Source organism: Miscanthus floridulus, chromosome 4, assembly GCF_019320115.1.
Source record: "Miscanthus floridulus cultivar M001 chromosome 4, ASM1932011v1, whole genome shotgun sequence".
Lineage (NCBI taxonomy): Eukaryota > Viridiplantae > Streptophyta > Magnoliopsida > Poales > Poaceae > Miscanthus > Miscanthus floridulus.
In genome coordinates this window covers 14,803,789-14,827,027 of record NC_089583.1, presented here as the reverse complement: position 1 = coordinate 14,827,027, position 23,239 = coordinate 14,803,789, and the positions used below count along the sequence as shown (strand labels likewise).

Genomic DNA, 23,239 nt, shown 5'->3' with positions numbered 1-23,239 from the left:
GTGTCAGGTGCTAAAAGTGAACGGTTGAGGTACCAACATTAAACGGTTTTGTAGTTGAGGGTCAAAATTAGACGAACCCAATAATTGAGGGGCTAAAAGTGGACTTAATCTTTTTTTTTTAAATTCGTCCATTTCGCCACTTGCCAGTGGGTTACGTAGGGCTTTCTCGTTTTACCCCTAGCTTTGTGCCCCATTTACGGCTTCCGGTTTTTTATTAGGCACAGAAGAAGTGTACGGGTATGGCTGTAGGGCAATGGGGTTTTTTTCCTTCCCCGCTTTATTCGGTACAATGCAAGAAGTGTATTAGGCCAGTTCCAGAGCTGATTTTTTTTTCTGTTTACGGTCGTACCTAAGTAGTTTTCTTTAGGAGGAAGAAAAAGTTTAATTCCCATGCTTAGCAAATCTAAATTTATCAAGACCAATACGATCCTTACAGGATCGTCAACGAAGTCGAATAACAACTAATCATATGAAAATAATTCGTAAATACACAAAGCGAAGCACCGAGAGAAGCAACTAATGATGAGACACAACTAGTAACTAAAAATGGCACGACTAAGCGGTGAAGATCTTTTGAAGCCCAGCGTCTGAAAAGAGAACACAAGGAACACTACAATCACGGCATCGCAAACCATTGCATTTCACAGCAATACAATGAAGGCTCATCCTCGACTTGACACATGGCTTATTGCAATTTCTCTTTGCCAGCGAAGACCCTTTTATACTTATCACATCAGTAAGATTAAGCTTTTTATATTAGAGACCACATCACTTAATATGCAAGGTATCTATACGTGGCACCTCTAATAAATTTAATAAATAATCGCTTTCTCTATCCCCAATCCCGTTTCTCTATATATATATCTCTTCTCTTGCGTACTCGTTCGGTGCTTGGACGCTGGGGCGTGGTGCTCGAGGCTCGGGCTGGCGCGGTGAGGCTTGGATCTATGCTGCTGAGGTGAAGTGATGCAACCCCCTCTTCTCCCCACGACCTCCTGCGGCGGATCCGACGACGATGGAGTGAGGTCAATGGTGAGTCTATCTCCTCTTCTCGGTCTCTTTTGTGAAAGATCTGGTGCGCCACTAGCAACGACGAGTTTGGGGTGATGGTCTTGATGGTGGACCTCACAAAACATGTGAAGCAACCACGCTTCACACCCGACGTGTATCTTGTTGATTTCTTCATTCATTATAGGATTGTCGAGACGATTTCTTTGTGGAGAAGCAATTTCTCTCTTCCGAATAACCCTCTCACCACATCAGTGTGGAGTCTATGGAAGAGTAGTTAATATTATAGAAACTATGCTACTCAACGCGTTGAGGCTACTCTTAGAGTGCCCGCTGTGGCGAGAGATCTTTTGTTGCGCCAACCATATTAGTCAAGCAACATATTTCTAACAATAAATACGAGATGTCTTATTGAATACAGGAAGGAACCGAACACAGAGGAATCAATCTATTACTACACTAAATGGAATGTCAATTAGTTTTAAACTTTTTACGATTTGCCTATATACGAATATCAAACCATCTATTCGCATTAATCCGCAAACTCTAGAATAGAAGTGTTATGATTGTACTTCTTCGCATGAAGTTTTTTATCTACCAATATCATAAAACAATGTATTTTATAAATTTCTCAGTTCAATAAATAGATGGCCCAGGTCCTATATAAGTTGATTTTTTTTTGAATTTCTATATAAGTTGATTATGGCTGAAAGCATAATGCTAAAACTAATTATAATAAAGTACACTCCACTAATCATTCTCGCACAAAACTGCGGGCTGCACAAAACAACGGTAAACTCCAAAGGGGGCAAACTTGCCATTCCACGCTCAAATAGGCCTTTCCTAAAAAAAACTACGGATTTACCCCTCCTTATGCAGCAGTTGAGCACATGGCTTACCCCCAACAGCCAGGGGTAAACCCGTCACTTCTCTCGGCGTCCACGGAGTACTCCGTCCCCCTCTCCCAAAAACGGCAACAACACCGTGACCTACCGTCTGGGCCCACCTGTCAACGTCGTCCTTCCCCCGTCCCCACACCACCTACACCCACTACGCCACGTACTCTGTGGGCCCACCCACCATCCACGTCACCCAACCCCCTCCGCCATACAGGCCCCTCCTCCCTCTTTATAAGACCTTGCGGGGCACCTCACTGTCCCACTCCTCCGTCCTCGTCTCCGAAGAGAGGAAGAGAGCACGAACAGCCGGAGATGGACACCGGCGGCGACCCCTCTTTGGGCTACAAGTAAGACGGTGTAGACTGTAGCTGTTGTTTGGTTGTAATAGGCAGGGCACGCCGCACGCGCCATTCTTGTTTCGGTTGCCAAGTGAGGACGGTGGTTGTGGTTGGGTGGAGCGGGGAAGGAGAGGGTGCGGCGGTGGTAAGTGGCGGCCGTCGATGACGTTTCTGTTCCCGGTGAAGAACCAGCAGGGTACGATGGAGGGCAGGCCGACTGCGCCGGCGAGGGTGTCGATGTTCCGGAGGCTGATGGTGCGGGTGACCCCGGCCGAGCGCCTGGTCGGGGACGGCAAGGAGAGAGAGAAGGAAGAGAAGGACGAGAAGCCGGCGGCATCCGGCGTCGCCGGAGCGGAGGCGGATGTCGGGTCGGTGGCGCTGGACAAGATGGTGATCAGCTTCATGGAGGAGTCCTCCGCGGCCGTGGAGCGGCCGCCGCGCGGGCGATGCAGCAGCTGCTTTAACGGCAACCAGGACGGCAGCGACGACGAGGACTTCGAGTTCCTGCCCTCCGCCTATGCCCCCGCCGCCGCGCCGGCCGCGGCCGGCGACGCCTTGGAGCTGCTCAAGGTACCGTCTTTTGTCCGGATTCGGTTCTTGTCGCCTCCGAAGTCGATCGTCGTCGAGTGGTCATCGAGAATTAATTTCCATTTCTTCCTTTCCCCCCCTTTCCGTTCCTTCTCGCAGGGCCTGGTGCAGTGCGCGAGCACGGCGGAGCGGAACCTCCTGGCGGACGCGTCGCGGATCGCGGAGCGCTGCGGCAAGGGCTCCGGCTCCGGGCGGAAGAAGGCGGACATCCGCCGCGCCGTGGCGGACGGGCTCCGCGCGCTCGGGTACGACGCGGCGGTGTGCACGTCGCGGTGGGACAAGACCCCCTCCCACCCGGCCGGCGAGCACGAGTACATCGACGCGGTGGTGGAGTCCGTGCCCGGCGCCCGGCTCGTGGTGGAGGTGGACTTCCGGTCGGAGTTCGAGGTGGCGCGGCCCACCAAGGCGTACCGCGCGGCGCTGCAGGCGCTGCCGCTGCTGTTCGTGGGCACTCCCGACCGGCTGGGCCGGATCGTGGCCGTCGTGGCGGAGGCCGCGCGGCAGAGCCTCCGCAAGCGCGGGCTCCACTTCCCGCCGTGGCGCAAGCACGAGTACATGCGGGCCAAGTGGCTGTCCCCGCACGCCCGCAGCAGCGGCAACGGCAGCTGCCCGGACAAGGCGCCGGCGACGGCGCCCGCCACGCCGATATCCGCCGCCAACTTCTCCGGCGAGTTCGAGCTGCGGTTCGACGAGAAGCCGAAGGCGTCCGCCGCCGACATTCCCGGCGGAGAAGACGACGGGGCAGACAAGAAGATCACGGTCGTGGTGTCGCCGACGCCGGAGGAGCCCGGGGCGGCTAGCAAGCTGAGGCTGAGCCCGCAGCCGCCGCAGGCCAAGAGGAAGGTGGTGACCGGGCTGGCGTCCCTGCTGCTGCTGGCCAGCTGATCAACCCAAGAACAGAGACTGTCTGCCTCTCCGGCTCCAAATTTTTTCCCTTTTTTTCCCCTACATCAGAACTCAGAAGATTTTCCATCGCGTGTCGATCCGTCCGAGGGCCGGCTCCAGGTGTTTTAGCGGTTTTCCGGCTCTTGGAACAGTGAGAGAAAAAAAAAGACGCCTCCTTTTTTTTCTTTTCCGTCGTTTTTTTGTTCCTGCGAAAAACAAAAACAAAATTTTCAGTTGTCCGCGGCCGGGGGAACGGAAGGAATCCCGGGCAGTTTTGGGTTCCTTGTCCTCTCTTCTTGGGAGGAACTGTCGAACTGAAGCGTCGCTGGTGTGATCTGAGCTGCTTTGCAGTACTGTGTCGTGTTGATCAGGTCATCATGTCAGTCTTGTGACTTCAATTGAAGAGGTACTGGTAGAAGAAAGTACTATAATTACTCTGCAACCACCGTTTTTGTTTGTTTCTTGCGCTTTCTTTGGGACATGTTTGGATGAGATTCCGGGATTCTAGATGAAAATGATCTGCAATGTTTCTTGAATTCCGTGCCTCTAAAATTATAAAGTGTTCGGATGAGATTCTAGTAAGACTTATCGGCCTGTTTTATTAAGTGTTTTTCTCTTATAATAAATTAGTTTCAGTCGATTTATCAGCGGTAAAAATTATCAGCTAAACAGCTCGTTTAGGTTTTTTCTATTTGAATTTTTGAAATTTATGTGGATCCAAAACGATGTACTAAACTCGTATAGTGTAGTGCTAGCATTGTCCTCGTCCTACTACTGTCATTCGTCCTATTTGTTTAGTTTATAAACCGTATTTTTAAATTAATGAATATTATTTTTTTATAATAATTCAGCCGAGTATTAACAGGACAATTGTTGCAAACACCAACACATGATGGTCTATTGAGCAGTCCAAGTCATCGCACGTCAGCTCTGTTGTGAACAGCTTCTATGTTGACTGGGTCATCATTTACTGCTAGTTTTTACTGTGCTGGGCTGGCCGGCGGTTTACCGCGAGGGTGGGGCCCGGCATCATTGACCGGAGCGCGCAGAGGGTATTCGTCTTTTTCGCTTGACCTTATCGGCCCTACCGCGTTTCAGCGAAATAACACCGCAAGTCGTCGTACGTGCAGGTCTGCGCTGCGCTCGCCGTGGCTGGCGACGGTGGAGGACGAGGCCACGAGGCCGACGCGTGCGGCCGTGCGGGCAGGGTGCGCGTGTGCGTGACTGCGCGTGTGCGCGGCAGCGCGCGCGCAGGCCCATGGCGACGGCGTGGGTTCTCTCCTCCCCACCACTTGCCCTCTTTTCCACGCCGCGGTAAATAATAAAAAAAAGAAAAAATGGAAAAGGAAACCCAACCCCAACCCAAGGCAGTGCTGCCACCACTTGGTTATCGAAAAATTTGTTACGGTACACGGGTGCATAGTGGTACAAAAGTACATAGCACTTTTTTGGCTGGGAACGAAATAAATCGTGTTGCATTGGCGGTCTACGACACAACACGATTTAGGGCTCGTTGGAGCGGAGAAAAATAAAACATAGGAGGAATTTTCAAAGTTTTTTTCTCTCTAAACTTTTGTAAGTTTATAAAATCTTGTAGGGATTTAAAGTGTTACGGCATTCGAATCCTGTATTCCCTCCGTCTAAAAAAAACCGTCGTTTTAAAGTAAATCTGAACAAACGCCTGTGTAGATTCATTCCTAAAACAACGGTGTTTCAAGGATAGAGGGAGTATTTATTTGTTTTCTATTCTTGTATATTAGAGGTCTTGTGTTCTATAGGAGGTTTTATCGAGGTCAATCGGTTTGCCATAAGTTTGGTGTGCCCTCGTCATTTTACCGCTAGTAATTTGAGCCAATTCCTTCGTTGCCACTAGAAATTATAGCACTTCCTTCGTTACCATCTAAATTTTTCAATTTCCTTCATTGCTCATTGCCATCGAATATATTTTGTGTTTCCTTCTATGCCACTTCCGTTAAAACCTACTAACTTATAGTTGCCGATAGCTGGGCCCCACTATATATCTCTATTATCCATCGGTCTACGACCTGCTGGCGGCCTTAGGCAGAGCCAAACCTGCCATTGGCAGCGGGAGCCAAGCTTAGCGTGCCCTCGCGTGTGCCGCTCCAGCGGTCGAAGCCGGAGGCCGTGAACCGCTGGTTGTCTAGGCGTCGCCCTTGGCAGCATGCCCGCGCCGCCGCGGTCGCGTTCAGCACCACCTACGGCGGCGCCCGGGGTGCACCAAGCATCGCCTCGAGGCCCGCACCGTCGGCCTGTTCGCTTTGAACTTATCAGCCGACTTATCAGTTAATCTACAGTATTTTTCTCTCACAAGCAAAACAGTTTTAACCGACTTACAAGTCGGCTTTAACACCAGCCGAAGCAGTGAAGTACCAAGCGTGAGCACCTAGCTCGTGGCCTCTCTCTCTCCTGTCAGGCGTGCAGTCGCGCCGCGGGGCAAGCAGCAGGGCCGGCTTCCAATCCAAGCTGGTATGAGCAAAAAGACTGAGAACGGTACGTGTACACCACCATTCAGTCTGTTGGTTTAGCTGTGGCTTGTCGTAAACGATCGTAAATTTTCAGTCAGAACAATATTTTTTCTTTTACACAAACTAGCCAGCAGTACTTCTTTATGAACCAGCAATGATACGAACCAGCCAACCGAACAGGCTGATTGCTGCTGCCGCGAGCCTGCTGGACCGGAGCATCGGCGAGGCCAAGGTAGGTGATGAACGTGGACGGTGGAGCTTCATCTTCGTGTGAGCAGACAGAGTGCAGCGGCAGAGCAAGCACGTTGCGTCATGCCATCATCTGCTGTGTCGTCGAACTGCAATTCAAGGTGGCATACTTGACGGACGCATCGCAAAAGCAGTACAGCCAGGAGCAGAACTTGAAGCAACTCCAGCAAGCTAGAGAAAGAGTAAAAAGTTGTAGTAGCAACGCACTGGTGGCGCTGTGATCAAGTGCCTAATTCGTTGGATAGCAGTCTAGCAGGACTAGTAAATTAGCAACGCAAGAGCAAGAAGCCAAGCTTAGACCCTGTTTAGTTTCCCTCAAAATCCAAAATTTTTTACGCAGTATCCGTCACATCAATCTTACGACACATGCATGGAGTACTAAATGTAGACGGAAAAAAACTAATTGCACAGTTGAGTGAGAAATCGCGAGACGAAACTTTCGTACCTAATTAGTCCATAATTAGACACTAATTACCAAATACAAATGAAAGTGCTACAGTACCCAAAACCCAAAAAAAATCGGATCTAGGCCTTGTTTAGATTGTAATTTTTTGTAATATGGATACTGTAGCACGTTTCGTTTGTATTTGACAAACTTTGTCCGATCATGGACTAACTAGGCTCAAAAGATTCGTCTCGTGATTTACAACCAAACTATGTAATTAGTTATTTTTTTACCTACATTTAATGCTCCATGTATACGTTCAGAAATTGATGTGATGGAGAGAGAGTGAAAAAACTTAGAATTTGAAGGTGATCTAAACAAAACCCTAAACGGGGCCTTAGGCCCTGTTTGGTTGGGCTTTTGGCTTTGGCTTTTTGCCCCAAAAGCCAAAAGCCCAACCAAAGGGGCTGCTTTTGGAGGACGCTTTTTCAGAAGCAGCTGCTTTTTCGTAGTTCATTTTTGAAAGCTGGGTTGACCCTGCTTTTGGCTTTTGGCTTTCTGCTTTTCAAAATTGGTGGAATAAAAAGCTCTTCCATAGTTATTTCAAGAGAGATAAAGATAAAAGGTATATTTTATACTTGTTTAACCAAACAGCTTTCAGCTTTTCTACAGCTCACAGCCCACAACAGCTTTTCCACAGCTCACAGCTCACAGCAGCTTTTTCCTACAGCCACAGCTCAACCAAACAGGGCCTTAGTCAGGGAACCAGTCCAGTGCACGCAGTTGAGTCCTGACTCTTGGGCACCGCTCAGTGACGATGCAGCCTTTAGCGCATCTGCCCATGTCCTTTCCGGCTTCAGATGTCCAGCGACTCGGGAATAGAGGCGACAAAAGAGGCTTCCACACCACCTAACGGCGATACTAACGGGAAGTGACGGAAATGGCAGATAGAGAAATGCAAATTGTACCTGATGGCAATGAGGGAAATTTGGAAAATTTGATGGCAACGATGAAATTTTCTCTAGTAATTTCCACCCGGTAAGCGTCCAAGTGAGAGCACTGGAGAAGCATCGGGAGGACACAGGTACGCCTGCCTCCTAGCAGTGCGCACGAGTGGCGGTCGTACATCCATTTTGACCGAGACAACAACGGTGGTTACCGTGCCGTCAGCCGTGTGGGGCCAGAGCCATTGACCGAGTGGCAGCCCAACGCTGCGCTGGTCGTGCACTCGGAGTCTCGGACTGCCATGCCAGGCGGTGCAGTGCAGCGAAAGGAGGCCCGGCGCGAGCGTGAGCGTGTGCGCGTGCGTGTGCGTGCAGGTCTGCGCCGCGCTCGTGGTGTCTCGACGGCCGAGACGCGACGCCGAGGCCGCAGCGTGGGTGCAGCGCACGCCCGCCCGTCCGCCCCTCTTGCATTCTTGCACAACCGCCACAGCAGGCGGGGCAGCAGCATTCATCGATCGCCAAACAGAAAATTAACCAGCCAACCGAACGCCTTGGCCGGCTGGACTGCAGACACGTACCAGTGCTCCTCAGCTTCGGCTTCGCTGCCGCAGGATCTCACTCGTACTCGGAGCAGGCCAAGCCGTTTGCAGCTTCGAGCAGACAGCCGCAGAATCCAAGGGTGAATAAAAATCCTGCCTAGTAACACGCGAGGTTGGAACGGTAACAACTCCCATGACCCATCCAGTTTGCTCTTGCTCCCACGCACGCACGCAAACACATACTCAGAGATTTTTACCAATTCTAAAGACAGGGCTGTATGCAATCTCATAGTGCTGATAATGGAGTGTCATAGTGCTGATAATGGAGTGTACCAATACAGCCCTGTCTTTGGAAAATCAAGAGAAAATCTATCTCTAGTTTACGATATTTACCAATTCTATACAGGATCCCTCTCTTGATTTTCCAAAGGCAGGGCTGTAGAGATTTTTAACCAATTCTAAAGACAGGGCTGTATGCAATCTCATAGTGCACGATGCGTCCACTCCATTATCAGCACTATGAGATTTTCCAAAGACAGGGCTGTATTGGTACTCTCCGTGTATGGCCGCCGCCTTGGCCGTGGACGCATCGTGCTTTGGGGAAGCCTCGGAAGCGACGACGAGTCGACGACCACGCCTTGCATCTGCGGCCGAGCCGCGCACGCTGGTCGCTGGCTTTCGGTTTGGGGACGGTGAGGCGGCGGGGAGTGCGCCGGGGACACACGACGCTGGGTCGCTTGCCTTGGGCCTCGCAAGCAAATACTAGTAGAATGCTGGGAGGAGAGGAAAAGCTCCTGGATGCCACCAACATATTGTGCTGCACTGAATTAGGAAATGCCCGGTTAGAATAATACAGTGCTTCAACAAACTGAAAATAGGCACAATAATACAAGAATACGTATAGTACCTGGGAGGCCTTGCCATGCTTTCATGTGCCACAAGCATGATTTTTTCAGCATTTCATCAATCAAAGTGCTTGGGTTCAGCATGTTCAGCACGATGGATGTTCTTTAAAAACACACATGTCAGAATCTCAAGAGAGGCCAAATGTTGACCTTAACTGCCGTGGAAAATGCTGACCACAGACAGCATCACAAGTTCACGATCAGTGCCAACCATCCCAGGGAGACTCTGGTTCAGGCTTCACAGGTATTCAACTACTTACTCAATGGTTCACTGCCACTGCACAAGCCAGGAGAAAAGAGGAAACTATCAAAAAGTTAGCTTACAGTCACCAAATGAAACAAATTGCATCTCTGTAGGAAAAGGTACAGTAGATCAAACTTCATGACTCCAAGTTTTTGTGGTCATATCCGGTTAAATGAATTGAGTGAAAAACTTAATAAACACAATGTCTTCATGAAAAAAGCGTGAATCCATCCAAGCTCCAGATCAGTAGTGCTAGAATAATGCAGCCACCCACAAGGGCAGAGCCTCATGGAGGCCAATACTGTACAATACATTAGTTGGCCAATAGTGTACAATACATTAGTTGGCCAATACCTATGCAATACAATAAGCTTAACTTTAATAATTTGATTTCGTTAAACCGCAGTATTTCATGTTTAAAATCACAGTGTTGGCATTCATCTATGTATTGACCCCTTCACAGTGCTGCTACTACGACTTTAATTCACACACACACGCGCGCGCGGAGACAAACCCATCAGTTTTCAAGAATACAGATCCCAAAGATAAAGAAGTAACATAACACAAAATTTTCATCTATATGAAGGATCAAGGTCTTCATCCTGCACCAAACGGGATTCCTGTAATTAGAAAACCCACACAGTTATCATAGTGCTGATAATGGAGTGTACCAATACAGCCCTGTCTTTGGAAAATCAAGAGAAAATCTATCTCTAGTTTACGATATTTACCAATTCTATACAGGATCCCATCACAATCTCAACAGCAATTTCACAGTCTCTTCTGATATTGCTAACTCAGAGAATCCAATAAGAGCGCACAATAATAGGCTGGTTATGCCAAAAAATTCAGATTAAACCTCAAGAGCATTAGCTACTCCAGAACTATCAAACTATTATGTTCCCTCAAGCTACCCCCTTTTTCTTTTAAAGTAGACACTGGAACTCCCCTTCGGCACCTCAATTGAAGTGGTAATATTCTGAAGAACACTGTATGACTATAAGCAGGTTGGGTCGTACTCTAAGAAAACAAACAATGAAAAAGTATTTGGGGTGCACTTGTTTCATACTATATGCTGCTTTTCAAATAGAAAAAAGATTATGTGAGCAAGTACTGTACGTCCAATTAACAGATTTTTCTTGCCTCCTAGGATTTCTGTACCTTAGGGCAGTTCAATACTGTAGGTAGGATGTGCAGCTGGAATAGTAGAAAGGTCCATTATTGTCACTCACAACATGACCACTGTGCTACCAGAGATCTTCCCTTCCCGTTCAAGCATTTTCAGCCAAGACTCTGGTTGAATTCTGTCAATGACTATTTGCTTTGGTGCTTAATCAGTAATCTAAGAGAAAAAGGGCTCCAATAGTCCTGCAAAGCTCAGCATTATATGTCATCAAGCTACACTTCACGCAATTAACCAATTTACCAATTATATTACATCACTGCTAAAATGAAGATTTCCATTGTTTCAGTTGGGTAGTTGCCCTTGTTTGCCATAATGACAACCAAACAGGTATGCACATACAGTTTGTAAATGCCTATAACAGGTTCTCTAAATTCTAGAGCACAGAACATGGTTGGGTCAAGATTTCCAAAGGAATAAAAGATTCTACTACATAAAGAAAGTATGCTTATGCTACAAACATCAGTAATTTTGCAACAAGCACATTTCATTAGAAAGTTGCTAGCTTTTTAAATTTACTTGTACCTTGTGAGTACAACTCAAAATTTAGTACTATTGTATCCATTATCACTCTGTGCAGGAAGATATTAAATAGCATTACTTGGTCAATAGATGTAACTTTGATGGTACAAGTTGTAACAGAGAAGAAATATGTACCAGATCAACATGCACGACATCACTATGCTGGAAGTTAAGATGCGCCCATATTGATCTAAAAGCATATCGAGCTGCAGAGTCCCAAAACCGTTATGACATACAGCATATACAATAAATCCTTCTAGTAACCCTCAAGATTGACTGTCTGCCTAACAAAATTTTGCACCATCATTCCCCACGTTCGCTCATTAGGAACTATTCCCCCACTTACTGCTTTGTCTAGAAGCATAGCCACATCATCAAGCAATCTGACTTTGCAGTGCCAACTAATGAGAATGTTGTATGTGATAATGTCAGGATGCACATTTTCGTTGGGTAGCTTCTCTAGGAGATTTAAAGCAGCATGTGTCCATCCCACTTTGCATAACCCATTTATGAGAGTATTGTAAGTCACAATGTCAGGTGTCAGTCCTTGATTCAGCATCTCCTTTGAGAGCTCCAATGCATCACGTACCTTTCCTGCCTTGCACAGTTCATTGATCAGCATGTTATACGAGAAATTATTTGGCTTAATTCCCTTTGTCATCATTTCCTCAAGCAACACCATACTCCGGTCAACATTCCCCTCTTTGCAGAGGGCTTTAATCAGGCCATTGTAGCTAATAACATCTAGCTGGAAACCATGAAGTACCATTTCATTTGCAAGCCCTAGGCCCTCCTGCCACCTTCCACTGCGAAGAAGTGCATGAATGAGAGTGTTATAGGTTATTCCATTGGCGACAACACCCTCTTCAAGTAAGTTTCCGAAAATATGTTCTGCCTCATCCATCAGGTCATTGTTGCAGAGATGATAGATTATTGTATTGTACGTGCAAATATCAGGCTTGCACCCCTGACTCTTCATCTCTTGGACAAGCCTCATCGCTTCATCAAGCTTGCCATCCTTGCCTAAGGCATATACGATTCCATTGTATCCTTGGGAGTTCATACTAAAGCCCTTGGCTGACATCTGATCCAGCATTGCTCTTGCCTCATCCCACATGCCATTCCTACAAAATGAATGCAGCAAGGTAGAGTAGGTCACGATGTTTGGTGCACAGCCCTTATCATCCATCTCATCAAGCATCCGCACTGCTGAACCAAACCTCCCAAGCTTGCAAAGGCCATGCATCAATATACTGTATGTGTGCACATCCGCCGGGCATCCTTTTGAACCCATCATCTCATACAACTCTGTCGCCCTGGCCAGCTTCCCCTCCGCCAGACATCCACGGATCACCGTATTAAGTATCACCACGTTCACCTCCGGCAACCTCCCCAGCATCGCGCATGCCTCGTCCACCTGCCTTGTTCGGCACAGCCCCCGCAGGAGGAACCCATATGTCACCGCACTTGGCGTGCATCCCTGCATCATCATCCTGTCCACCAGCCTGGCCGCCTCCCGCACACGCCCGAGCCCGCACAGCCCGAGCACTACGTCGTTGAAGGTGTTCACGTCCGCCGCACACCCCATGAGCAACATCTCGTCGAGGAGCGTCGCGGCCTCGGCGACCCCGCCCTGCGCGACCAGGGCGTGGATGACGGTCTGGTAGAGCACGGCGTCGGGCACGCATCCGTGGCGCGCCATCCCGCGGAGCAGCGCGAGCGCGTCGCCGGCGCGGCCGAGGCGGCAGAGCGCGCGCGCGGCGACGCCGAAGGTGAAGGTGGTGGGCGGGACGCGGTCCCCGAGCATCCGGCGGTACAGGAGCAGGGCGTCGGCGTGGCAGTCGGCCCTCGCGAGCGTGGAGAGGACGACGTTGTAGGAGCGGAAGGACGGGGTGACGGCGAAGCGGCGGGGCATCTGGTCGAGCAGGTGGAGCGCGCGGCCGGGGGGCAGGGAGCGGAGGAGCGGAAGCAGGAGGGACTCGCGGAGCGGGGGCAGGCGGGAACGCGGGAGGGAGTCGAGGAGCGCGAGCGCGCGGTCGGGGTCGGCGGCCCCGACCGCGAGGATGGGGCGGAGCGGGAGGGAGGAGAGCGAGAGCGCCGGGTGCGAGGACGCGTACCAGTCGAGGAGGAGCAGGGATGTGGCCGGGGAGAGCGGGAGCGCGAGCAGGCGGGACAGGCGGCGCGGGGTGAGCGGGTGCGAGGAGAGCGTGGAGCGGAGGCGGGAGAGGTCGAACGGCGCCAGAAGCTCCGGCCATGACGTCGCGGCGGCGGGGTTGAGCGCGGGCCGCGGGGGCGGGGGCGGGGGCGGGCGCGGCGGCTCATCCATGTCAGCGCGTGGCGTGCAGCGAGTATCCCGCTGCCGCCACCGACGGCGCCGCTAAAGATTGCCGCTGTCGTGCTACCCGTCGCGCTTCAGGCCGCCGCCGATGCCGCACCGGAGACAACATTTGCCGAGCTCGGGAGCACCATCGGGGGAGGAGCAGCCGCGTTCAGGAGAGTGGATGCACTCATGCACAGCACCAGGCGGGCTGCTCTCTCTCTCTCTTATTTCTTGGGCTGTTCTTTTGGTATGGGCCAGCATGTCGTCTTGTTTCCATTTGAAAAAGCATGGGCCGAAGTTCCTTCTCCTTTAATTGGGCCCCATTAGGCAGAATAATCAAACCCTCATCGTCACATCGTCCTCGGGAAGCAATCCAACGGCTGGAACAACACCCCAGTTCCTTTATAAACTGACCACCTCCCTCGTCGCTCAAACACATCACCTGGCGGCTAGCTAGGGTTTCTGCTTTCCGTGCTCGCCGCCGCCGCCGCTGCCGTCGCGCCATCCTTTTTGTTTCTCTACATCGTAGTTGGTCATGAAGCATCGTCGTGTTTTTTCTTTCTTTCCTTTGTGTAGATAGGAGTTTCTCTGATTTTTTCCCCTCTCTGGTTTTTCCCCTTGCGAGATAGGAATTTTTCTGTTTTTTTTTCTTGCCCCTGGTGAGATAGGAATAATTCTGTTTTGTCTTCTCCATGCGAGCTTGGTGGACTGTGATGAAAAACGCAATCAAAACACACCATCTTTCGGGGCTGATTGGCTCGTTACGAGCCATGCTGCCAACTCTGCAATTCTGATGTCCCCATGCCAGGCCGCAGATCTTTCGCGCGTCTTTTCGTCTAAAGGTTTTGTGCTTCTCCATGCTTTTATTTATTTTTGCCTTGAGATTATGCTTTTATATGCTCAATTGTAGAAGTGGATCTGAATATTTGATGATGGCCGGTGATGAAACTCAGCAATCAAAAACACCATCTTTCGGGGCTGATTGGCTCGTTACGAGCCATGCTGCCACACTGCAATTAATTCTGAGGCCAAACAGAGTAACCACTTTAGAATTTGATGCCGCATTGTTGATAATTTTTTGCAGGAAAACTAATCTTAGTTAATATTAATAATCGGACGATCAGACCGGGAAGGGGAGCAGTTGCCGAACAATCCAACAAAAGCTGACAGCATTCTTGTTTGTCTGTCAGTGCAATAGTTCGGTCAGAAACTGAAGCCACTCTCAATTCTCTGAGGCGATTTTTGTGGTTCAAACCACCAATGACGACGAACGATTTGAATAAGGAAACAAGCCTTAAGAGCTGAACTAATAACTGTGTAGATTTAACACATTTAGAGGATTAGAGGATGTAAGCTGAACTAACAACTGTGTGCATTTAGAGGATGTGAAAATTGGATACAGGAATCAAGATGCAATTCTATACGATGACGTCTATTCCGTTTCTGTTTTGTTGGACTAATGATCTCTGTAGGCCCAGATCCTGACTGAGTAATGCTGCCACACTGCAATTAATTCTGTGGCCAAACAGAGTAACCACTAACCACTTTTCAGTCTGATACCGCATTGGTTATGATATCAAAATTGAGTTAATATTGACAATGTAACATCCAGCAGAACACACTAGGAAGGGGAGCATTTGCCGCACAAGTCCAACAAAAATTGAAGGCATTCTTGTTCGTCAGTCATGTACAGTGTTTCGCCCAGAAATTGAAGCCGTTCAAACATATACGCAACGGTCTGAGGCGATTCTTGTGGTTCAAACCACCCATATGAAGACGAACGAAAATAGATTCTTGGTTCAAACATGTACGCTTGGCTTATAAAACGTATTTTTTCAGCTAGCAAACAGTATTTTTCTCTTACAACAAATCAGTCAACAGTTATCAGCCAAGCGAACGGGGCAATGAAGACAAACGAAACTAGCATCCCATGTGAAGGAACAAAACAAGCCTTAAAAGCTGGCAGCCTTAAAGCTGAACTAACAACTAGTGTAAATTTAACTGCAATTGCACTCCACAGTAAGAGGATGTATAAATATAATATAATAGGCTACAAGAATCAAAAGATGTGTAAATATAAATTTAACTGCAATCTGGGGTATCATATAATCTACCATGGTGGTTCAGTCTAAGCTATTTCGTTTCTGTTTTATTACTGGACTGATGGTCTCTGCACTGCTCGTAGAATGGGCCCAAATCCTCACTGAGGAGTGAGGACAGGCCTGCAGCCCACGACTACCGGCCCATGATCCACATCCTACCAACGATTTATTTGAACCGGATTTTTTTTTGAACGCTATTTGAACCGGATTAATTAACGAAAACGAAGAATCCGGGCTTCCCGTCTCGTCGCGTCTTCCGCTTCCGCTCGTCGACCACCACCTCCACACCTCGCCTCGCCTCGACGTCTCCTTCCTCCCTCTCGCCAAGCAAAGGCCACCGCCACCGCGCGTCCGGCCGGCCGCGCCCTTTTATCACCCCGCGACCGCTGTTGGCGCGGGACCTTTCCCTCCCTGCTTTCCTTCACCTCCACCTCGAAGCCTCCTTGCCGACCAGAGGAGCAGCCGTAAGGGTGGGGGCGATCGCGATTGGTGCTCGGCTCTCGGCTGTGAGCCCGTGACCAGGTGGCGTCTGCGGCGTCGCAGAGATGGGGTGTGCCCCGGCGATGTGGGCCGCGGTGTGGTTGCTTGCTGCCGCGGTGGCAGGGGTTGCCGATCCCGGCGGCCTCCAGCGCGCGTAAGTGCAGAAATGTTTGGGCGATTCTACCCATTTCCTACATTCATGTGTCAGATTTGGTGTGCGTTCAATTGTTCATTGATGCGATCCATATGCTAGCTTCGGGTTGAGATGATATTGTCATCTCATTTAGGAGATTTCTCCGATATGACCAAGCCATAATTTCAATGCTGGATCAACCATTTCACCCAAAGCATATGATGCGATGTTTATGTATGTGTTTAAAATGACTGAATGTTTCCAACTACCAAGCATCTGACGCTTGGACTGGACTCTTTTTTTTTTATTAAAAAGAAAACTTGAATCCCTCAGAAGGCTTGGACTGGACTCATTTTTTTAATTAAAAAAACTTGAATCCTCAGAAGCATGGCCATGAATTTCGGTTTGTCATCTAAGAATGTTGGCACGTGTGAAACCAGAGATAGTAAGGGGAGTAGGTTGTGTTGGTGACGCATGGTGCTGAAACCTTAAACCAAGTGGGTATAATCACGTGTAACGGGAATAGGTACTAGCACTTTGAGGGAATCATGACTAATCAAGCATATATCTGTATATGCTTTGTATCATGAATGGATGTCAATTTTATGAAACTGAGCACTTCACCATATTATCTTTTCTTATCCACAGACAGTGATCTAATCAAATGGGGATTTTTCTGTTTGTATGGATGGTGAAGCTATCTTCAGAGTTCTCTATTACCTGAGCGAATGGGAGTGAAACATGTCTGCAGTAGTTTTCTTCCGTTTATTTCTACTTTAACTCAGATGACATGAAATAATTTGAGATGGAAACATAGGTCATTTCGACAAGATATAGTCTGTAAAAAATTCATTTTAGTTATCAGACTTTTGATCAGAGACAATTACGCAGGTTTCCAATAGTGGAGCCAGACCATGGGCATACGAAACTCCGTCTCACAAAAGAAGGTTTGGAGGCAATTCAAAGGATCAGAACTCCAATAGCTGCTGTCTCTGTATGTTCGAAACTTTATTAGTCCAATGGCTTATTGCTTTAAATGAATACGGGGTAGTTAGTTTTTCATAACAAACACAAACCTGCTGCCATTTACATACCAAGTTCTGTCTCTTTTATTATACAATCAGGTTATTGGTCCCTATCGGTCTGGAAAATCTTTTCTTCTCAACCAACTTCTCTCCCTATCATGTGACAAAGGTACGTTGAGCACTCGAGTTTATGTTATAAAAATGATGCTTCAGAAAAATCAAACACATGGATTTTGAACTTGCTGATATATCGAGTTTATGTTATAAAAATGATGCTTCAAAAATCAAACACAGATTCGTGAAGCCGATATATCGAGGCTTTCATTTGCTGTCGAAATTGCTGAAGAATTCTATGGAAGGTTCGCTCCGTCTATTTCTGATTCAAGCTTCTCATTTTAACAAGTGCGTCATATTCTAACATGTTGCCATTTTCCTCTCTGACTTGTGGTAACTAGAGTCAAGGTAAAACTTCATTAACCTACGTCTCAGAGTTATGAAATGGAAAAGTATACCAAAATCATGTTGTTTGGCTCTGCAGGGGCAAGATGTTGCTTTTGAGCCAGCAAAACTTCTGTGGTTGATCCAGAGGGATTTCCTCCGTAAGTTGCTTCCTGAAACACATGGACATTTTTGTTGGAATGCATAAAAAATGAGAACCAGACACAGATCAGATCATCATAATTGTCGTTATAAGGCATATTCCCTTGTCTCCTAGCATTGAAAATGTTGAATCTGCTCAAAAATTTTAGGGGTATGCTTGACCTTAACATCTTTCTGGATACAGAAATAGTGCCAATTCTTCAAATAATCAGATTCGTTACTGTTTCTTTTCTGTCTACAAGAGTATCTGTATAAATTAGTCTTTTGAAGGAGTTAGTCATACTATTTTTAACACTTTGTTACCTCATCTCTTTTATCATATTATTGTCATGGAGTTCATAAAGTTCATTTTGTTACAGTAACTGGTTGATGCTCTTGTTAGGTACCTACATTTTCGAAAGGTACTTAATTAATTAGTAATCAACATGTGTTGTAGACTTGTAGCAGCAGCAGTAGTAGTATACACCCGTACGCCATAATTTATCAAACTTCCTCTGATGCCGGTAACTTCCATGACCCAGAAGGAAAATCTGTTCAGCAGATGGTTGATGAAGCTCTCCTACGGGTACCTAACAACAATGGTTAGTTCAAGTCTTCAAGATATCTTACAACCTATTTTTAGTGTGCTGTTTAATTTTCTATGGAAGCATTTTCCTTTGCACTTTGCAGATCTGGATAGTTTTTTATCTGCAATTGAACTCAACTTACCCCCTCTTTTATATTGCTGCAGGAGACAAAAATATTGACGAGGTAATGTTTTTTCAGCCCATATATTATTAACTTGAAGATATGATATGCAATTCTGGTTGAAGAAAATAATGTTTGTTTTACATCAGCTCAACCAAATCAGAGACTCTTTGGCGGTTATGGGAGATAACAGTACAGCTTTTAGTTTACCACAGGTGAGACAACCTTTGATTTTTCATGCTCTGCAATGCAATTAGAAGCATTGATGGCTGTGAGTTGTTGGATCTCAAATATGCCACTTCAGTACACATTATGCTATGAGCATAAAATTTATATAGTCTTACTAAAATTGGAAAACATGATTTTTTTTGTGTGGAGGAAACATATGCTTGTCTTTGTTCTTTCATCAAGATACATATATGAGAACAATATTACAGTTCTTCAATACTGTCCTATACTCCAATGCGATTATACGCTATGGTTCCTTTTGCATCATCAGTAGGTGAGATTGAACTTATTCTTTTCCAGCCTCATCTGCAAAGGACAAAGTTATGTGATATGGAGGACCAAGAACTTGATCCGTTGTATGTAAAGAAGAGGGATCAATTGAAAGAAGTTGTTGCATCCATGATAAAACCGAAAATTGTGCAGGGTAGAACTCTGAATGGAACAGAGTTTGTATCCTTCCTAGGGCAGGTAATACTTCTTGGAGAGTTCATTGCTGGTACTGAGTATATTGATATATCATTGCAAAATATTATCTAAAATTATCTCTCTTTGTTTAGATACTTGAGGCTTTGAATAAAGGTGAAATTCCATCAACCGGGTCACTTGTTGAAATTTTCAATAAGGCCATTCTTGAACGTTGCTTGAAGGTGTACAATGAAAGAATGGGCAGAGCAGGTCTACCAGTGTCAGTGGATAAATTTCAGCAGTTCCATGATCTGGCAAAAGATGAAGCTAGAAGGCTTTTTGACAAGCAACATTTCGGTAAACATCATGCTGCTCAGTCCAACTTCAAGCTTGATGAAGAAATTAAAAAGGTTTTTCTACATATTTTGTTCATCATTTTATTCAGTCCATATTAAAATCTTATCTTTTGCATTTTGTTTTGGTCGTGAAGGTTTGCATTGCTTGCTACAGAGTTCAAAATTTTATGTTTATTTTTTCTGAGCCTTAAGTATGAAAGTGTAGTGTTTCGTGTACTATATTTTGCATTTGAGTTTCATGGCTTTTAGGGATATTGAATACCGATAATATCTTCAGCATACCTAACCAGGTATTCGTTTTAGGTCTACAGAAACTTTGGTCAAGCTAATGAGTACCAGTCATCAAAGCTGTGCGAAGCACGGTTCTCAGAGTGCGAAGATAAAATGGAACAACTTCAAGTCTTGAAGCTTCCATCCATGGCAAAATTTGATGCCGGATTTCTTCTCTGCAATCAAAGTTTTGAAATGGATTGCGTGGGGCCAGCAAAGGAAAGCTATCAACGCCGAATGTCAAAGGTTTCTCTCGTTTCACTTACAAGTTCAGATAGCTTTTCATTTGGATGATGACTATAACTGTGATGGATTTCAGGGATAATGCAGCTATTAGGTGTCCTCAACTTTATGTTCGCCCAGTAAAAAAATACAAAATGACCTTTTGGCTGTATTCCCTTTCCTGACAATGTTTAACTGAACCTAGTTTTACCTTCTATGCATGCTTCCAGATGCTGGCAAGGTCCCGAGCTCTTTTCATCAAGGAGTACAACAACAAACTCTTCAATTGGCTGGTCATATTCTCCCTGATCATGGTTGTCATTGGGCGCTTCTTGATCAAGTTCTTCCTGCTTGAAGTCGCTGCGTGGGTGATGTTTGCCTTCCTGGAGACATATACGAGGCTGTTCTGGTCATCAGAGTCCCTGTATTACAACCCCGTCTGGCACATGATCGTCTCTTCGTGGGAAACCATCGTCTACAGCCCTGTTCTTGATCTTGACAGGTCAGGAATCTTCCTCCCTTCAACTCTACGCTGCCCATGGCATCTCTACTGCCTGCTATGCTCTGATATTACTCTTATATGCTGCTGATGAACTTGAACAGATGGGCATTTCCAATCGGCGCTGTTCTGTTTTTTCTGGCGTTTTATTGGCGTTGTCTTGGTGGAAGGAGAGGAATTGCCCGGTCACTGCTACCTCTGTATAACGGGTCTTACAGAAGCTCCAGTCGTACAAGAACAGACTGATCCCTCAAACTACATGCACAAACACTCCATTAGCATGCACACAATTGTACATAATCCATGTGTTGGTGGCCATGATTATCTATAAACTTCTGTTGTCAATATGAAACCCAAATAGAGTGATTATCTATGCCCAAAGGCTTATCATGCTTATTTCCAACAACTGCATTCTTCAATTATGAGTGAAAACTCAGATTGTTGGAATCATAATTATATAATATCAAATACAGAAAAAAAATAACTTTCTTTTATTCTTCACCATTCAAACAACACTGTTGAAGTCGTACCATATGACCTAGCTCCCACGAGAAATACATCAAATTATATTTAGTCGATTCTCTCTTCTCAGTATCTCATGGCTCACAACATCAGGCATCACAACAAACCACTTGTGGATATTATTGTAATAACATCAGTAAAAGGATGCTAAAGACCAGGGCTGTTCCACTTCCATATCAACAACCAGAGTAACAAGTCAGCATCCATATAGAGATGGATTCATCATCTGTGTTGTTCCCTGGATACAGATGCCTAGAGACCACCATCCATTCAGCTCTGCTGCCTCTTCCGAGCAATCTCCCGAGCCCTTTCACGCAGTTCTTCTGGTGGTGGAGGGCGTGGGCCTTCGGGCGGATAAACCACATAAGGACGCTGCAAAGGGGTACACAGGTAGTTTAATCTTGATGAAAATCTATATAGTCCAGGGTCTACCAACACATACACGTAATGAATTCATCTTTTTCAAGTTTGAGACCCAATGGATCAATCAATTGTGAGAAATTTTTCATTGATGAACATAAAGAAACGTCATCTGTCAACAAACCATACCACAACCATGTCACTTAGCAGTAGAACAAACTGCCATATGCATGCTACGTCAATAAGGATGTTCATTAGGAATCCAAACAAGAATATCTATAAGAAGAGTTATAGATAAAAATTTCACTACGAAGAGAAGTACCCAAACTCCAAGGACTCGATACAAGCAGGCGTTTGGCACTTTAGTGACAGAACCATGACTCTGTTTCTTGTAATAGGATTTGTGGAGTCAGGGATTCAGCTGCATACCGTTGTACCAAAGCTTAATTTTTCTTCCTAAAATAATGCAAATGATACACACTTCTCAACATTCTAGTAGAAAAAACGAAGGATAATAAGAATGTTGCATCTAAACCCAATTGAATTTGCTTAAATGAACTAGCACCGCTGAGTAGAAGACTGAAATTGTGTCGCACCATCCAAATCCAAATCAGCTAAAACCCTAGTGGCCAAAACATGTGGCGCAGGTAGCAGCACTGAACCACAGATCCCCAATCGGTCTCAAGCCCTAGTGACACAAGCAGCAGCAGCTAATTCGCCTGACAGGGAGCGAGAGGGGGAGGGAATGAGAAATTGAGAAGTATAGAAGGAACGCACGAGGCCCATGAGCTTCTTGAGGGTCTTGGAGTCGGTGGCGACGAGGTAGGTGAGCGCGACGGGCACGGAGACGTAGACGCCGAACTTGGCGATCTCCAGGATCCCCTTGGACGTCCCCAGAGACGACATGGTAGTCCGCCGGCGGCCCGGCGACCGCAGCCCCACTTCCTTCCTTCCTTCCTCCGCTTGACTCCCTCCTCACCACGCCCCCGTCGGTTCCCCCTCCCGGTCTCTCTTTCCTTGGAGGCGGCGGCGACGGCGAGGCGGAGCACGGGCCGCGCGGCCGTGACGGCGAGGAGGAAGGGGCGCGGGGGGACGGCGCGACTGGAGAGGAGGAGAAAGAGGAAGGGGCGCCGGCGGAGAGCAGCCGAGCGGCGGCGGCGGAGGTCGTCCTGGACGCGATGGAGATGAGGAGGGAAGGAGAACAGAAGCAGTGCGTTTGCGGGGAGAAGACCTGGCATTTTCCGCGCCCGACCGGGTTCGGACCACGCCCAAAAAAAAAAAAAAAACAGTTATTTTGGAAAAAAAAAAAGAGAGTCCTGCCTATGACCACCCACTAGCTAAGTCGGGCCTAATTTGGCATACGCCTAGGCATCACATATTTTATAGCGTAAAATAGTTAAAAATAGTATTTTCGTCTAGGCTCAAGTTAAGAGAAATTTTTCTGGGCAGCAGGATATGTGCCCAAGCCTTGTCCAGTAAGGTTCGTGGGTGCTGGGTGGGCTAAAACCTGTCGGGCTCGGGCTCAGGGCAGACTCAATTTGTTCAGGTCTAGCGGTGAGAATTAACTCTTTACCATTATAACGGACGACGCCTCCTGACATAGCACTCTTATTGGTTGCTGCTACGTTTATGGTAATAGAGACAGAAACTCGATATAAAATTGTCACTTTTGTTCGCGTGGCACGTTGGCACCTCACCCTTGCGTGGATCCGAGTCAGCAGCCCTTGTGAAATGATCGCCCTGCCCCAGCGTCTTTCTACATATACTCCCTCGCGCGACCCACTCGCCTCTCTTGTCCCCTTCTTTCTCTGTAGTCTTGCCCGCCTGCTGCCACCATCGTCACGCACAACGCTCC

The 23,239-nt window shown here is 47.1% G+C and overlaps 4 protein-coding genes and 2 non-coding genes across 9 annotated transcripts; 4 read left to right on the top strand and 2 right to left on the bottom strand.

Moving 5' to 3' along the window:
* The first annotated feature begins 1,750 nt into the window (after positions 1-1,750).
* LOC136549460 (uncharacterized) lies at positions 1,751-4,296 on the top strand. Its single transcript, XM_066540748.1, has 2 exons — positions 1,751-2,815; positions 2,933-4,296. Exons 1-2 carry the CDS (start codon positions 2,408-2,410, stop codon positions 3,716-3,718), a joined length of 1,194 nt encoding a protein of 397 aa, XP_066396845.1. The 5' UTR covers positions 1,751-2,407; the 3' UTR covers positions 3,719-4,296.
* A 7,044-nt stretch (positions 4,297-11,340) lies between these two features.
* On the bottom strand, positions 11,341-15,507 carry LOC136549457 (pentatricopeptide repeat-containing protein At5g64320, mitochondrial-like). Its single transcript, XM_066540741.1, has one exon. It carries the CDS (start codon positions 13,499-13,501, stop codon positions 11,432-11,434), a length of 2,070 nt encoding a protein of 689 aa, XP_066396838.1. The 5' UTR covers positions 13,502-15,507; the 3' UTR covers positions 11,341-11,431.
* On the top strand, positions 14,201-14,294 carry LOC136553042 (small nucleolar RNA SNORD96 family). The gene has a single exon (XR_010782947.1). It is a non-coding gene; the product is annotated as a small nucleolar RNA SNORD96 family (small nucleolar RNA).
* Positions 14,429-14,526, top strand: LOC136553053 (small nucleolar RNA SNORD96 family). The gene has a single exon (XR_010782958.1). It is a non-coding gene; the product is annotated as a small nucleolar RNA SNORD96 family (small nucleolar RNA).
* Positions 15,508-17,552: 2,045 nt separating the features above from the next.
* On the top strand, positions 17,553-20,906 carry LOC136549458 (uncharacterized). Of its 4 annotated transcripts, XM_066540746.1 has the most exons (11): positions 17,553-17,697; positions 17,774-17,834; positions 18,195-18,236; positions 18,357-18,416; positions 18,566-18,585; positions 18,672-18,737; positions 19,051-19,218; positions 19,308-19,565; positions 19,815-20,027; positions 20,234-20,505; positions 20,607-20,906. In XM_066540746.1, the coding sequence occupies exons 4-11, from the start codon at positions 18,377-18,379 to the stop codon at positions 20,746-20,748; spliced, it is 1,179 nt and encodes a 392-aa protein (XP_066396843.1). In that variant the 5' UTR covers positions 17,553-17,697; positions 17,774-17,834; positions 18,195-18,236; positions 18,357-18,376; the 3' UTR covers positions 20,749-20,906. The 4 variants fall into 4 exon arrangements, with proteins under 4 accessions (XP_066396843.1, XP_066396840.1, XP_066396839.1 ...); XM_066540743.1 differs by lacking the exon at positions 18,195-18,236; XM_066540742.1 differs by lacking the exon at positions 18,195-18,236 and having other exon boundaries at positions 18,272-18,416.
* A 214-nt stretch (positions 20,907-21,120) lies between these two features.
* Positions 21,121-22,629, bottom strand: LOC136549459 (uncharacterized). The gene is made up of 2 exons (XM_066540747.1): positions 22,162-22,629; positions 21,121-21,396 (listed from the first exon to the last, which is right to left on the bottom strand). Exons 1-2 carry the CDS (start codon positions 22,288-22,290, stop codon positions 21,295-21,297), a joined length of 231 nt encoding a protein of 76 aa, XP_066396844.1. The 5' UTR covers positions 22,291-22,629; the 3' UTR covers positions 21,121-21,294.
* Between the last annotated feature and the right edge of the window lie 610 nt (positions 22,630-23,239).